The sequence below is a fragment of the Tasmannia lanceolata genome, unplaced genomic scaffold (genome assembly GCF_043159265.1).
Source record: "Tasmannia lanceolata isolate RefF3 unplaced genomic scaffold, GAP_Taslan_0.1 ptg000013l, whole genome shotgun sequence".
NCBI lineage: Eukaryota > Viridiplantae > Streptophyta > Magnoliopsida > Canellales > Winteraceae > Tasmannia > Tasmannia lanceolata.
In genome coordinates, this window is record NW_027518690.1 from 27,259,223 (window position 1) to 27,273,406 (window position 14,184).

General features: G+C 43.1%; 1 protein-coding gene across 1 annotated transcript in view; it reads left to right on the top strand.

Moving 5' to 3' along the window:
- Nucleotides 1-13,915, top strand: part of CSK (chloroplast sensor kinase) — a 63,742-nt gene extending 49,827 nt beyond the window's left edge. The window contains exons 8-9 of the mRNA XM_077394423.1: nucleotides 11,992-12,265; nucleotides 13,399-13,915. Coding sequence (XP_077250538.1) covers nucleotides 11,992-12,265; nucleotides 13,399-13,647 — 523 coding nt within the window. The 3' untranslated portion in view covers nucleotides 13,648-13,915. The remainder of the gene's footprint in view (nucleotides 1-11,991; nucleotides 12,266-13,398) is intronic.
- Nucleotides 13,916-14,184: the final 269 nt, after the last annotated feature.

Consider the following 14,184-nt stretch of genomic DNA (forward strand, 5'->3'; position numbering starts at 1 on the left):
CTCTCCAAGATCAGAAGCTGAAGCTCCGATACCATGTTTGATGTAACATGGCTTCTAAGATGAAGAGAAGAAAAAGGAAGAAGGAGAAGTGAGGTAGAAAAGGAGAGTCCCTCTTAGGGATCTCCCATATATATATATATATATATATATATATATATTGTTAGAATAGATAGTTCTACTAGGGGTATAATTGTCTATGTACGTTATTTGCTTTACTATAAACACACTAGTGAGGGGTTCTTGATCCCCTAGGGACCACCATTGACCACCCACTTTCTTCTTCCTTCCCATACCTCCAAACCCTAACCTAACCCTTCTTTGCCCCCCTCTCCTCTACCCACGGCCCAGCCCCGCCCCACCTACGGCCTCCTCGCCCCCTCCCCCATCCGCCTTCGGCTCCTTCGTCTGCTATGTACTTGTCTCCTGTAGAGGGGTCATTCCCACAGATTATCACTGCTAAACTAGATGGAACCAATTACTTGTCATGGAAGGTTGATGTTGAGACATACCTCATTGCTTGGGGCAAGGTGAGCTCTTATTCGCCAGGATCCTCCCTCTTCTAGTAATTCCACTTATGCTCGTTAGGAGCAGGAGGACGCGCTAATTCACACGCTTCTTTGGCAGAGTATGACTCCGTTTATTGTTGCCCGGATGATGCTTCTTCCCACATCGAAGCAGATCTGGGATCATACAGCCCTGCTATATTCTGGGGTTGACAACCTCACTTGTATTTGTGCCACGTATTCTGAGTGGATGTGCATCCGCCATGGTGATATGTCCCTTGTTGCACATTATGCGCAGTTCGTCTCTCTCTGACAGCAGCTTGACGTCTTTATGCCCTTCACCTCTGATATCACCGTTCTTCGCCGCCAGCTGGACCAACTTCGTGTTGTCTACTATCTTGACAGTCTGGGCCCTAAGTTCATCCATTTTCGTCATCAAATGATTGATTATGGCTCTATTCCATCCCTCACGTGCCTTGCAGTGTCTCGGCGAGTCTTCACCGGTTATTCATGCAGATAGTTCTGCTCGGGCAGCCTATGATGGTGGTAGTCAATCTGTTCGTAGTGACAGTCCCTTTGGCAGTGGCCGAGGACGTGGCCGTGGAGGTTGCCGTGTATTCATTGTCAGAGAGAGGGCCACCATATTGACACATGTTACACTCTTCATCCCGAGCTTTGCCAGTCTCGGTCGGCTCACCTCACTGCCGCTATCCTGTCAGAGCCGTCCCTCACTTCATCCACTGCCGGCTGATGATACCTTCAATTTCTCACTTGCTGATTGTGAGGAGTTACAATGACTTTGCCTGAGTGCTCGCCCTCCCACTGCTGGCTTTGCCCAGCCAAGTAGTTCAACCACTATCCTACTCTCTAGCTCCGGGTCCTGGATTATTGATTCGAGAGCCTTAAACCACATGACCGGTAACTCTTCTCAGCTTACCTCTTTTAGATCTTTTCAGTCTGCTTATCAGTCCATTACCCTTGCTGATGGGTCCACTACTCCCATCACCGGTGTTAGTACTATTTGTCCATATCCTACTCTTCCATTATCTTCTGTTTTATGTGTTCCCAAGTCTCTTTTTAGTCTGCTTTCTGTTAGCCAACTTATGAAAAGTCTTAATTGCTCCGTCTCATTTTACCTTTCTTACTGTCTGTTTCAGGATCTCTCGACTGGGAGGACGATTGGATCGGGTCATGAGGTGGATGGGTTCTATCGCCTCGACTATTGACCACCTGTTGCTACCTTACATAGTTCTATGGACGCTTTTCAGTGCCACTATCGTCTTGGCCACCTTTCTTTTTAGTGGGTCCAGCAGACATCTATTGTTCCTAGCTCGTTTTTTTCTTTTCAGTGCGAGTCCTGTGAACTCGGGAAGGACCATCGTGTGTCATTTTCCTTCCCTAGTCAGTAATCGAGTCTCTAGTCCATTTCAGTTAGTTCATTCAGATGTATGGGGACCCTTTAGGGTCGCGTCAACTACTGGTTTTAAGCACTTTATTGTTTTTATTGATGACTATTCACGTTTGACATGGTTGTATTTACTTAAGACTCAATATGGGTCTTCTCTGCTTTTCGTTCTTTTCATGTTGAAATTAAGACTCAATATAACTACAATCTCAAATGTCTACGCACGGACAATGCTCCCGATTATTTTTCTGGCTCCCATGGATTTCAGGATTACCTTTCGACTCGTGGCATTCTTCATCAATCCTCTTGTGCATACACCTCTCAACAGAATGATGTTGCAAAGATGAAACTACGTTAATTATTCAGGGTGGCCCGGCACCTTAATGTTTCTAGTGCGGGTCCCTAAATCATATTGGAGTGATGCTATTCTAACTTCATGCTTTCTGGCTAATCGTCTTCCATCATCCGTTTTCCGTGGTGACTCGCCATTTATGGTTTTACACCCTCGGTAGGATCAATTTCTCCATCGTAGGAGATCGGCGAATGAAGCTGTTGATAGCTTAACAAAGGCAGGGGCTCAAAGGGAAGAAGTATTGATCGTATGGCTGATAGCTTAGCAAAGGCAGTAGCCCAAAGGGAAGAAATATTGATCGTATCTTTTTTGTAAGCCCTACTGGGGATAATGACTATAATCCTACTTGTAATCTCAAGGGGAGATCTTGTCCCAACCATATTATAATAAATTGTCACTTTACAAAAAAAAAAATTCCTCCAGCTCCTCGAGTCTTTGGCCTTGTTTGTTTTGTTCACCACTTAGGTCCTGGTCGTGATAAGCTTCATCCTCGCTCTGAGCGTTGTCTTCCTGGGTTACTCTTGTACCAAGAAGGGATATTGTTGTTACAGTCCTCAGCTTCGTCGTTGGTTTGTGTCTGCTGATGTTACGTTTTGAGTCCGAGCCATTCTTTAGTCAGGTGTCCGAGTCTCGTAATTCTGTTATTGAACCGGTGGTTTTGGTTCCTCTTCTAGCCCTTCTAGACTCCATTCCGGTACCCCTTCCGTCACCGCCTGTGCCTCTGTCTGCACCTGCCTTGGGTTCACCTTCTCTTCCACCTTCGGCCCCACCTATTCGTCCCGTCACTAAGAAGCACTATCAACGACGTCAGCGCATCGATGATCACACACCACCTTCCCTCGAGCCGTCCTCTTCCCATCCAGAGATCTCAGTCTCTACCACTCAAGTATCCTCTCTACCTCCTCCCGTTGAGCCTTCTGATTCTCCTATTGCTTCGCGTACCCGTTCGCATTCTATTGCGCATCCTATCTCTACTTTTGTTTCTTATGATCATCCAACTCATACATTCAAGAGTTTTGTGTCTTCTTTGTCTTCTGTTTCATTACCGCAATCTGTGGCTGAGCTTATGCTCACCCAGGATGGCGTGCTGCCATGGATCTAGAGATGGGTGCACTTCATACGAATCAGACCTGGGATCTGGTTCCTCTACCTTTTGGTGCTCGACCAATTGGGTGTCGATGGGTGTTCTCGATTAAATACGTGCCAAATGGTAGTGTTCAGAGCTTGAAAGCACGCTTGGTTTCTAAATGATATACTTAGACTTTTAGGGTTGATTATACAGAGACCTCTCCTGTTGCAAAGATACCTTATGCCCGTGTGCTCCTTTCTCTCGCAGTTAATAATGGTTGGGCTCTTCATCAATTAGATGTGAAAAATGTGTTTCTTCATGGAGACCTCACTGAGGAGGTGTATATGGAGCAACCTCCATGGTATGTTGCTTGGGTGGAGATGTCTTCCTCTGTGTGTCGCCTGAGGAAATGAGGAAATCTCTCTATATTTTGAAACAATCTCCGCGCGCATGGTTTGAGAGGTTCAGCGAGGCCTTCATGCGTTTTGGCATGAAATAGTGCATCATAGATCATTCGATATTCAGTCATCAGTCCTCACCTGGTTGCATTTTGTTGATTGTGTATGTTGATGGCATTATCATCACGGGTAGTAATTCATGGGGTATACAGAAGTTGAAAACCTTACTGAAAGAATTCTCCAAGGATCTGGGTCGCCTCAGATACTTTCTTAGGATAAAGGTAGCATATTCTTCTCTAGGCCTATCTCTATCACAAAGGAAGTATGTTTTGGATTTATTAAAAGAGTCAGGGAGCCTTGGAGTGAAGGCTACATCTTTTTGTTTTTGAAAATTGACAATTTCATTGATAATATGAAGATTGCATTGGGGACCAGGGGTCCCTACTTACATTACATAGAATTAATTAAGGAAAAGTAAAAGTCATTATTATTAAGGTTTCCTCTAGTGACTCTTTCCTCTGGCGACTCTTGCCTCTCCTCCCTGGTTTGAGGGCCCAAGCCCTTCTCGTCCCTTGAAGTCTAGGGCCCAAGCCCTTCTCGTCCCCTTCCTTCTTTCTCAAAGATGCTACAATATGTCTTATGGGAGGAAGTGGTGGTACCCGCCGGAAATAAGAGGCAATCGCATCAAGGCGTCAATGGCCGATATGTAGAACACTTCCGCAGAGGGGACTGGGGTTGTACTGTATGTAACTATCAGAACTTTAAATGGCGTGTAGTATGCAGGAGGTGTAACTGTGGAAAAAGTTGTCGATTAGGTGCGCCATCTAGATCTAATATTCACTCGGCACCAAAGGTCAGGGGAGGAGAAGATCTGGCCAGATTCTGGAGAAATTTCCTTTACAAAGATGAATGGAACCCCGGTTGTCCTGGTCTCTGGGAAAGAGATTGATCAAAGACAACAGATATTAAAATCATGCCTGATCGGGAAACTTAAGCAATCTAGGGGTGCTTGGAAGATGTATGGAAGTGGGCTAAATGGTTCTGGGACCTTCCTACTTTACCAAAACCATCCATTCTAGCCCCTAATGAAATTCTTTTTATGTTCGAAGAGGAGAATATGGCGGCTAATCTAAAGAAAAGAGGGGAAAAAGCTTATGGTCATTACTTTACTTCTCTCGGAGAATGGACTCGAGACTACCAGCAAGGAGCTAAAGCTATATGGGTTAGATTTAAGGGAATCCCACTCCACGTGTGGGCCACCTCAACGGTGGAAGCTTTGGGGAAGTTATTTTGTACAGTTCTTGAAATAGACATGAAGGTATATCATGAGAATTGTATGAGTTTTGCATCGGCAAAAATCTTTGCTCCAGTATGGAAAATCCCAAAAATGCTCGGGGATCTTTGGGTCAGGGATAGTTGCTTGAAAATAGGGGTCGAAGCTGTTGACCCCCAGCCAGTTATCTTCGAAGAGGATAGTGCCAATCCTTGGACCCCAGGGCAAGGGACCTTCACCCCTGTCTAATCTATGAAGATGGGTTGGCCTATGGAACGGAGTGGGGAGGAATCCTCTCCGGTGCAAGCCATTTCCGGAATTAAGCAGGGGAAGATGTCGGTGCCTGTTTCGGATCATTCCGGTGATCCAACAGACGCTAGAAAGAAGACCGTTGCACCTGTTGCAACGTGGCAGCCACGTGTCCAGATTTCGGGTGATATTGATCTTAATCATCATTTAGGGGTTCAGAACGAGTTTTCAAAATTCAAATTTCAAAGGCTTTCGTCAGAGGCCTAGTTGGGAAAGTGACAAGACCGGGCATCATTGCGGAGATCTGTACAGATTCAAGAGATAAAGCTACTCAACGGAAAAAGACCATTCTGTCCTTGGTACGGCCAAGAGTACAAAAAAAAGTCACCTGAGCCCTGGGTATCCTAAAACAAGGATCGAAGCAATCTGATCACTCATGACGGATTGCAAAGGGAAGAAACTATAGATGGGGCCCGGAAAAGAAGACGAAAACTCTTAGTCACGTTCTGGGTGAGGAATGTCTTAACGGTTTCTCTGTAAGCCAAAATAATCAGTCCAAGCATCCCTACTTTGAAGACGGTCCTCATTTTGCTTGGGAACCTTATAGGGATCCTCCTTGCCTTGGAGAGGCGGGTCCATCGCGGATCCAAGGCCGGCGAGGGGTTCTTGCCTGAAGAGACTTTGAAGCCTTGGGAGTACTCATCCCCACTCCCAATGAAGATAGGCTTCTGGAACATTAGGGGATTAAGGAAAGACAGAAAATTCTGTGTGATGAAGAATTTCATCTCCCGGAGTCGGTTAGATTTGGTGGCCGTCATCGAGTCCAAGTTAATGGGGGTAACTGACGTTATCATCAACAAGACATGGGGCAGGAACCAGCGAGAATGGGTTGCAAAGAATGCGGTGGGTACAGCAGGGGGGATTATAGTAATTTGGAGAGAAGGCAGATTTCGCCGGAAGGAGGTCAGGGTGGGGAGATTTTCGATTTCGATTATTTTCTCCTCTAGTAACTGGAATGAGAAATCATTGCTTACGGTCGTGTATGGACCAGTTAGAGCCCCACAGAGGAGAGCTCTACCATGACTTGAACAACATCCGAGACTCTTGGCAGGGCGCGTGGATACTTGGTGGTGACTTCAATACGATCTGATTTCCATAAGAAAAGAATACATTTACAAGAATTACAACCAGCATGAGAAATTTCTCGAATTTCATTCAGAACCATGAATTGCTAGACATCCCACTAAATGGAGCGAGGTTTACCTGGTCCAACAAACAGGAACATAACATGAATAAAAGTGGCACTATCTAACATGCCGGTATACTCCATGTCTTTGTTCAAAATCCCGGTCAAGGTAGCATTAACAATCGAAAGACTACAGAGGAATTTCCTATGGGACGGAGATGGTAAATCAAAGAAAGTGAGGCATCTAATTAGTTGGGAGAAAGTCACACAATCCAAACTGAATGGGAGCCTGGGTATTGGCAAGATCAGATTGCGGAATAAATCGTTACTTGGAAAATGTCTATGGAGGTACGGTATCGAGAAATCGGCTCTATGGCATCGGGTCACAGGATTGAAATATGGATCCGAATGGGGGGGGGATTGGAACATCAAGAAGCCATTGGGAGGAAAGGGATCAGGAGCTTAGAAATCTATCTATTCCGTTGAAGAAGATTTCGAGCAAGCAATTCGATTCAAAGTGGGAAAAGGAACCAATGTAAGATTTTGGTTGGACCAATGGTGCTATGCTTGGAATTCCCAAGGTTGTTCAGAATTGCTCTTTCCCCTGAAACTACAGTTGCAGACTATCTAGTTAGAGAAGGTCAGGGAGGCAGAGGTTTCTGGGATATCCGTTTGCGTCAGAATCTCAAGGACGAGGAAATCCATGATTTACAGAGACTCTTATCGGTCATAGAATCGACATATTGTTCCCAATTCAATGAAGATGAACGAACCTGGATCCCGGTGACTAATGGGGATTTCACCGCCCAATCTTTCTTTACGCTTTTAAACGCGGGACATCAATCTCCGATGAGGCGAATTTGGAAATCCCTAGCCCCCCCCCTCGAGGGTGGTGGCTTTTGGGTGGACTATGATACACCAGAAAATCAACACCTATGATCGCTTAAAGAAAAGAAATTTCAGTCCAGCGAGTATGTGTGCTCTCTGTCACCGAGATGAGGAGACTTTGGATCATCTCATGCTGCATTGCCCATTCGCATACTATTTATGGATAAGAGCATTTGGAGCTTTTGGGATTTCTTGGGTTTGCTCTGAATCTGTTAGCTCTCTTCTCGAATGGCATTTAGGGCCGTTCGGTGACATGGGTCGAAAACTCTGGGCAACAATCCCCTATGCCATAGTATGGAACATCTGGAAGGAGCGCAATAGATGGATCTTTCAGGAAAAAAGTAGAACTGCTGCTTGTGTCGCCTCTGATATCAAAGTGGAACTGGTCTCATGGATAAAGTCAAATAAACAAACCCCTTACGGGATGGGAGACCTGATAAGGAACCGGTGGTCGGTGATATGGGACAGAACCATCAGATCCAAGCCCAAACCTAAATGGATGAATCCACCAACGGGGTGGCTGAAACTCAACTTTGACGGATGCTCCCTGGGTAATTCTGGAAAGGCCGGGATTGGAGGAGTGATTAGAAATTCTTCTGGGACGATGATTATGACGTACTCAGGACCATGTGGTATATGTGATGCTAATGAGGCAGAAGTCAGAGCTTTACTTTTTGGCTTGCGGTGGGCCTTCGAACACGACCAACATCCCTTGATAGTGGAAGGTTACTCCTCAAACGCGGTAGCTTAGGCTTCTGAAACATCAAAGGGTCCATGGAAATTGCAGGACGATGTTGCGGAAATACTGGATCGGATGCGGGTAGTGAAGCCGAGAATTGAACATCGTAGGCGATCGGCGAATGAAGTGGCTGATAGTCTAACTAAGGCGGGAGCTAATAGGGAGGATTTTGTAGTAGTATCACATTTGTAATTAGTCCTGTTCCTCAGGGGAGGGTGGTGTAGGTCTGATATTTGGAAGGACACATTTTACTTATTTCTTCTTGTACTAGCCCGGGAATGCCCGGTATCCAATTAATATTTTGTAAAAGCAGGTTAGGACTACTGGTCCCGAATGCTCTTTCAATATTTATGGAATATGTCATCTTTCAAAAAAAATTAAGGGTGGCCAGGAACATACTCCTAGGCCAATAAAAAACCAAAAGAAGTGATCTTTTGGGTCAACCGCTACAGTGAGGTCTACCCTTCCATGCGCTGCCACCATGCCGAGTAAATATTTCTCTTCCCTTTCGAATTCTTCATCTACAACCGCAGCCGAGAGTGCCTTCACCATTCCCCTTCTTCCTTTCCTTTAGATTGCCCAATGGTTTCAATTGAATCGAATCCAACCAAAAATGCCATATTTGTGGGCCCCATCAAGTCATATGTGTGACCTGCCACGTCACACAGACTTATCCACCACTTCCTAGCTGTCGAATTCGATTTTCAAAAATTCCGCGTAGAGGTCTGAAGCTATTGTGCGCCCCTAACCGTGCACGATAGCCAACCCATCGAATCCGATCTTCGGCGGCCTCCACCTTGCGCCTCCGTCCGTCCGGGGGATCCCCAATAAACCACCAAGCCAAAAACCCTAGTCTAACCCTAGATACCACCATCGAAGCCTGCATCTGTACCTATGGATCCTAATGTGCAACTTGTTGCAGAATACGGGGACTTAATGGAAGAACCTGGCAGATACAGGAGACTGGTGGGCAAAGCTCATATATCTTACAGTTACTCGCCCAGACATATCATATGCTGTAGGGGTAGTTAGTCAGTCTATGAGCTCCCCACGTACCTTACACTGGGCTTCAGTAGTCCAGATTCTCAAGTACGTGAAGGGTGCGCTAGGAAGTGGTTTGTTATTTTTTCTGATTTTTATTGGGCTGGATCTACAGCAGATAGGTGATCGACTACTGGGTATTGTACCTTTGTAGGAGGTAACCTAGTGTCATGGAGAAGCAAGAAGCAAGATGTCATTGCCAAATATAGAGCAATGGCACACATAAGTACAAAGCTCATTTGGCTACGATCACTTTTTTCTGAGATTGGTATTGTTCCGTCTTCACCTTCAAAGTTGTATTGTGATAATTAGGCTGCAATGCACATTGCAACCAATCCAGTCTTCCATGAGCCCACAAAACACATTGAGGTTGATTGTCATTTTATTCGTCGAAGAATGCAGGAGGGAGAAATATGTATTATATTCACTCGTTCTGCGGATCAGTTGCTGATATGTTCACAAAGTCATCGAGCAAAGCTTAATTGAGTGATATTTGTAACAAGCTAGGAATATATGATATATTCATTCCAGTTTGAGGGGGGGGAGTGTTAGAATAGATAGTTCTACTAGGGGTATAATTGTCTATGCACGTTATTTGCTTTACTATAAATACACAAGTGAGGGGGAGTTCTCCCTAATTCACTGCTCTCTTCTCTAATTCTCTCTTGCAACATATATATATGCACAGTAGGGTTAGATACTTACATGTACAAAGTCCAAAATACCCTTCTAACACAAGCTATGTGCTAAAAATAGAGAAATGTAATTAGTTGCTAGCGTAAAAAGTAGGGGTGCAACTTGGTTTGATTTTTGGGAATTTTGGTTAAGCTTTTTTTTTTGAATGGTAATTTTGGTTAAGCTTTTACCATAAAATTGTGTTAGGGGTTTAGTTTGATTCCAATTTCTTTTTCTTTTTTACAAAAGCTCAACCCAACCTTAACCAAATTGCACCCTAGTAAAAAGTGTCAAAAGAATAGGTCTCCCTGCCTTAGCCATGTCCACCTGACCGTCATTTATGAAAACTAAGAAATGAAAAGTGCCAAGTCCATTTCTTCCATTTAATAAGAATGCCACACTTAGGAACCCACATTAGGATATGCTACTCTGCGTTCTAAATCAATTTAGTCTGCCATGCCTGTGGATTCATTCTCAATAAATAGATAAACCAAATGCTTTATTCTCGTACGAGATTGGAACTGTAAGATTGAGCTCATTATGAATGCTAACATAAGGATGCTCTTAACAAAGGAAATGCTCGGATATCATGGCCATAAGATCCAGTGTGTCTTGTACATGTAGAATCTAGATTCCAGTGCCTCCTATACCGAGCATGTAACTGTGTGAGGATATTTAGCCCGGCTGCCTGGGATATGTACTTAAATTTTTGGTGATATTCCTGTTCCTCTTTGAAGTAGGGAGGATAGATGATGTTATTCGTGGCTACCATGAACTCTTTGTTTAGCATCCCACCATCTCCTTCCATTTTCAACATGGGGTTGGCAAAAGCTTTTCGAAGAATGCTTCAAAGGCTGGTAGAGGGTCTTTCCTGTCTGTGATATCTAGTCAATTAACATTAACATCTGTATGCAGAGTCATAGAAATTAGTTCTTGCAAGCAGTGGATACTAAGTTTGAGGCTTCTCTGTTTTTATAAAATGTTCTCATTTATCATAGTCTGAGACATCGTGTCTTTTTCTGATTTTTGTCTTTTTTTCTGTTTTCATCTTAACTTCATCGACTTTCTGCTTTAGGTTCATGTGTAGAAAATTCAATATTGTTTTGAATAGGGGTGGACATGGTTCCGGTTCGAACCGGGGAACCGAACCGAACCGGCACATATGGTTCGGTTCGGTTCGGTTCGGTTCCAGCTATATATGGTTCGGTTCCGGTTCTAAAAATTTGGAACCGGTGGATATTCGGTTCGGTTCTGGGTTTGGGATCCCGGAACCGAGAACCGACATTACTTACTTAGGGATTTGATAAAATCAGTCCTCCCCCATTTAATTCACCCCTCTGTAACGTTTTCCTTTGCCTTTAAAATTTTAACACACCCCCCTTTTACCGATTTGTAGGTCATAACTTCATATATAATTTGATAGGGCCTATTTGTAGTCCACATATATAAATGTTATCTGAACTTTGATATGCATTGGGTATTGTATATTAGGAATTGCCCAAAACTTTGATACGAATGGTATATACCTGTTTGTAGTCCATATATACTGTTCACATATAATTTGATAGGGCATGTTTGATAGGGATATATACCTGTTTGGCTGTTTGTAGTTTGGTTGGGTAAACCCAGAACCGAACCGAACCGATTATATATGGTTCTGGTTCGATTCGGTTCCACACATATATGGTTCGGTTCTGGTTCCAATTCCAGGGAACCGATTATACATGGTTCGGTTCTGGGTTTAGCCCAAAACCGAACCGAACCGAACCATGTCCACCCCTAGTTTTGAATATTTTGGTATCCTCCAGGCTATGCTAGTTCTTAGCTGTCACAACTATCTCCGATATTTTCAAAATATAGCGATTTTATCGCGATATTTTGATAAAACGACAAATTCTCAAAATAATCCCGAGAATTTTAAAAATGTAGAGATATTTTCATTTACCGTGATAATATACCGATAATATCACGATATTTTTCCGATATTTTTTCCTTTTTCCTTTTTTCTTTATTTATGTATTATTTTTCCCAATATAAACCCGAAAAGATAAAAAAGATTAATCTATCTCGAGATTTTCCCTTGCCAAGAAATTCCCGAGAACGATATTTGTGGCATAGGTTCTTAGATTGTTCTACATCATTGGAATGGAAAAGAGTTGCATTGGCATTGTTCTCTGAAATCCTCTTTCTTATACTTTCTCCTTGTCAGGCAGACCATGCAATGTCTCTAATGTATTGGTAGATTTGGTGGGGGCCGCTGAACCTCTAGCTCATAAGCAGCAACGATTGCTCGAGTACAATGAATTCTCACAATCATTACAAGTTGCCGTTGAAGAGTCTGCTTTGCGTCAGGCATTGAGCAATTTGATAGAGGGTTCGTTGTTGCGTACACATGTTGGCGGTAAGGTTGAAATTGTGTCTACTAGAGCACCCGCAGGTGGTTCTCTCATTGTTATTGACGATGATGGACCTGATATGCACTACATGGTAATTAAATTTGTCTTATTACATTTTTCTTTAAAAGTATCTATCCATCTATGGGATCAACATTTCTGCCAACATTTTCTGAGCATTACTTTCTAAGCTTACTATTGATCTCCTTTCATATTATAGTTGAGTCTGTTTATATGATGAGAAGTTGTGGGATATTGAAGAATAACCATTTCTGTTGTGGAATGTCAGCTCATGGTTTTAAATTTCGGCCGAAATCCGAAATTTCGGATTTCCACCGAGACCGAAATTTAAAACCGAAACAGAAATTTAAAAATTTCGGCCTAAATTTTAAGATGTTCACCGAAATTTCCACTCAAACCGAAATTTCATTTTCGGCTGAGGCCGAAACCGAAACCGAAACCTAAATTTCAAACCATGTGTCAGATGTGTTGATGATAACAGAAAATTGTTGTTCTTATATAATTTCCAGTCAGGATTGCATCCTTACAGTATGACCGCAATTTGGATAGGAAATAGGACAAATTTGCAGCCTTGGGTATAGCATCTCAATTTTGTTGTTATTTGTTACAATCTTAGTCAATGCTAAATTTTCTTGTCCAAAACATGATCTGGCTAAAGCACCCAAACGGCTATATACCCATTTTCCTTTTTATATGATTTTTTTTTTAATGACATGTGGTATCCCCACCCCATTTAAGGGCGGGACTAATAATCCCTTTGGATACACGCAATCACCTGTAAACCACGTGCATCGGGTAACTCCGAGGGGACTCGAACTCGGGTCTATGGGGAGCAAACCCATGACACTAGTCGACTTGCCAACCCCGTCCAGGTTAAAGAGTCTTGCCACTTCTTTACCCTTGAAATTTTGCATGTTCCTTCTGCACATGGTAACCACAACATCAAACCAGCCACAAATATCGCCTGCTTTTTGGATGATGTTAAGGTTAATACTCACAAAAGCACCCCGCGAAATTGAAGTGCTTAATGGCTGGAATGTCCCTTGCAAGAATATCAAACTATTGAATCGAATTTCACAGAACATTGTCGTTCGTCTTTCACCAAGTAATTTGAAAAAATATAGCTTGTTTATTCAGAATAATCATTTCCTCTCCTTTTTCTTTCCTACTGGATATATCTCCCATTTCTTGGTCCTTTGCTTGCAGACACAGATGCATTCCCTCACACCATTTGGAGCAAATCTCTTTACAGATGGCAGGGTGGAGGACAATATGACATGGAACTTCGTTGCAGGATTAACGATCGCTCGTGAAATCTTGGAGAGTTATGGTTGTGTTGTTCGTGTAATATCGCCCCGTTCTTCAGATGCTGCCCTCGGAACAGGAGGGACACGAATAGAACTCTGGCTGCCTTCTCTTCCATCTGATCCAATATTGCCTACTCAAGAAGGGTAACAAAACTTTGATCTCTATTCCGTTGATCGAATGGTTTCTATTACCGGTGGCTTAGCCATTAGAAATACGGCTGATAGAGTAATTGTGTCGTGGGTGTGGTGCCCATTGTAATTAAAGTCAAGTGTGTATATTTTGTTCATGTATTAATGAATAATCGCGCCCAGTTAATATCAACCGATTGGTTACTTAATAAATAGTGTGATCAAATTATGTGCTACAAGTCATACAGACATTTGTAAATAACAATGTTTGGGAATTTGTTGTCTGATTTGACTCTGGAATTGAGTTTGGCCGGGCGCATTGTTAAGAAACTTGATGAACGAACTCGAGACTCAGAAAATCAAATTGGGTGATTCATCCTCGAAAGACTTGATTGACAGCATTGGGAGTACACTTGCAAATGTTGAAAGATTTTGAGGAGTTGAATTGGGGAACCCAGTTCAGTTTTTTGCTCCGCTTCTTTGGTTTGTTTTTGGTCACTAGTTTGATTCACTCCGGTTCAGTAATTCAGTTCTCTTATATATTCTAGTAATTATA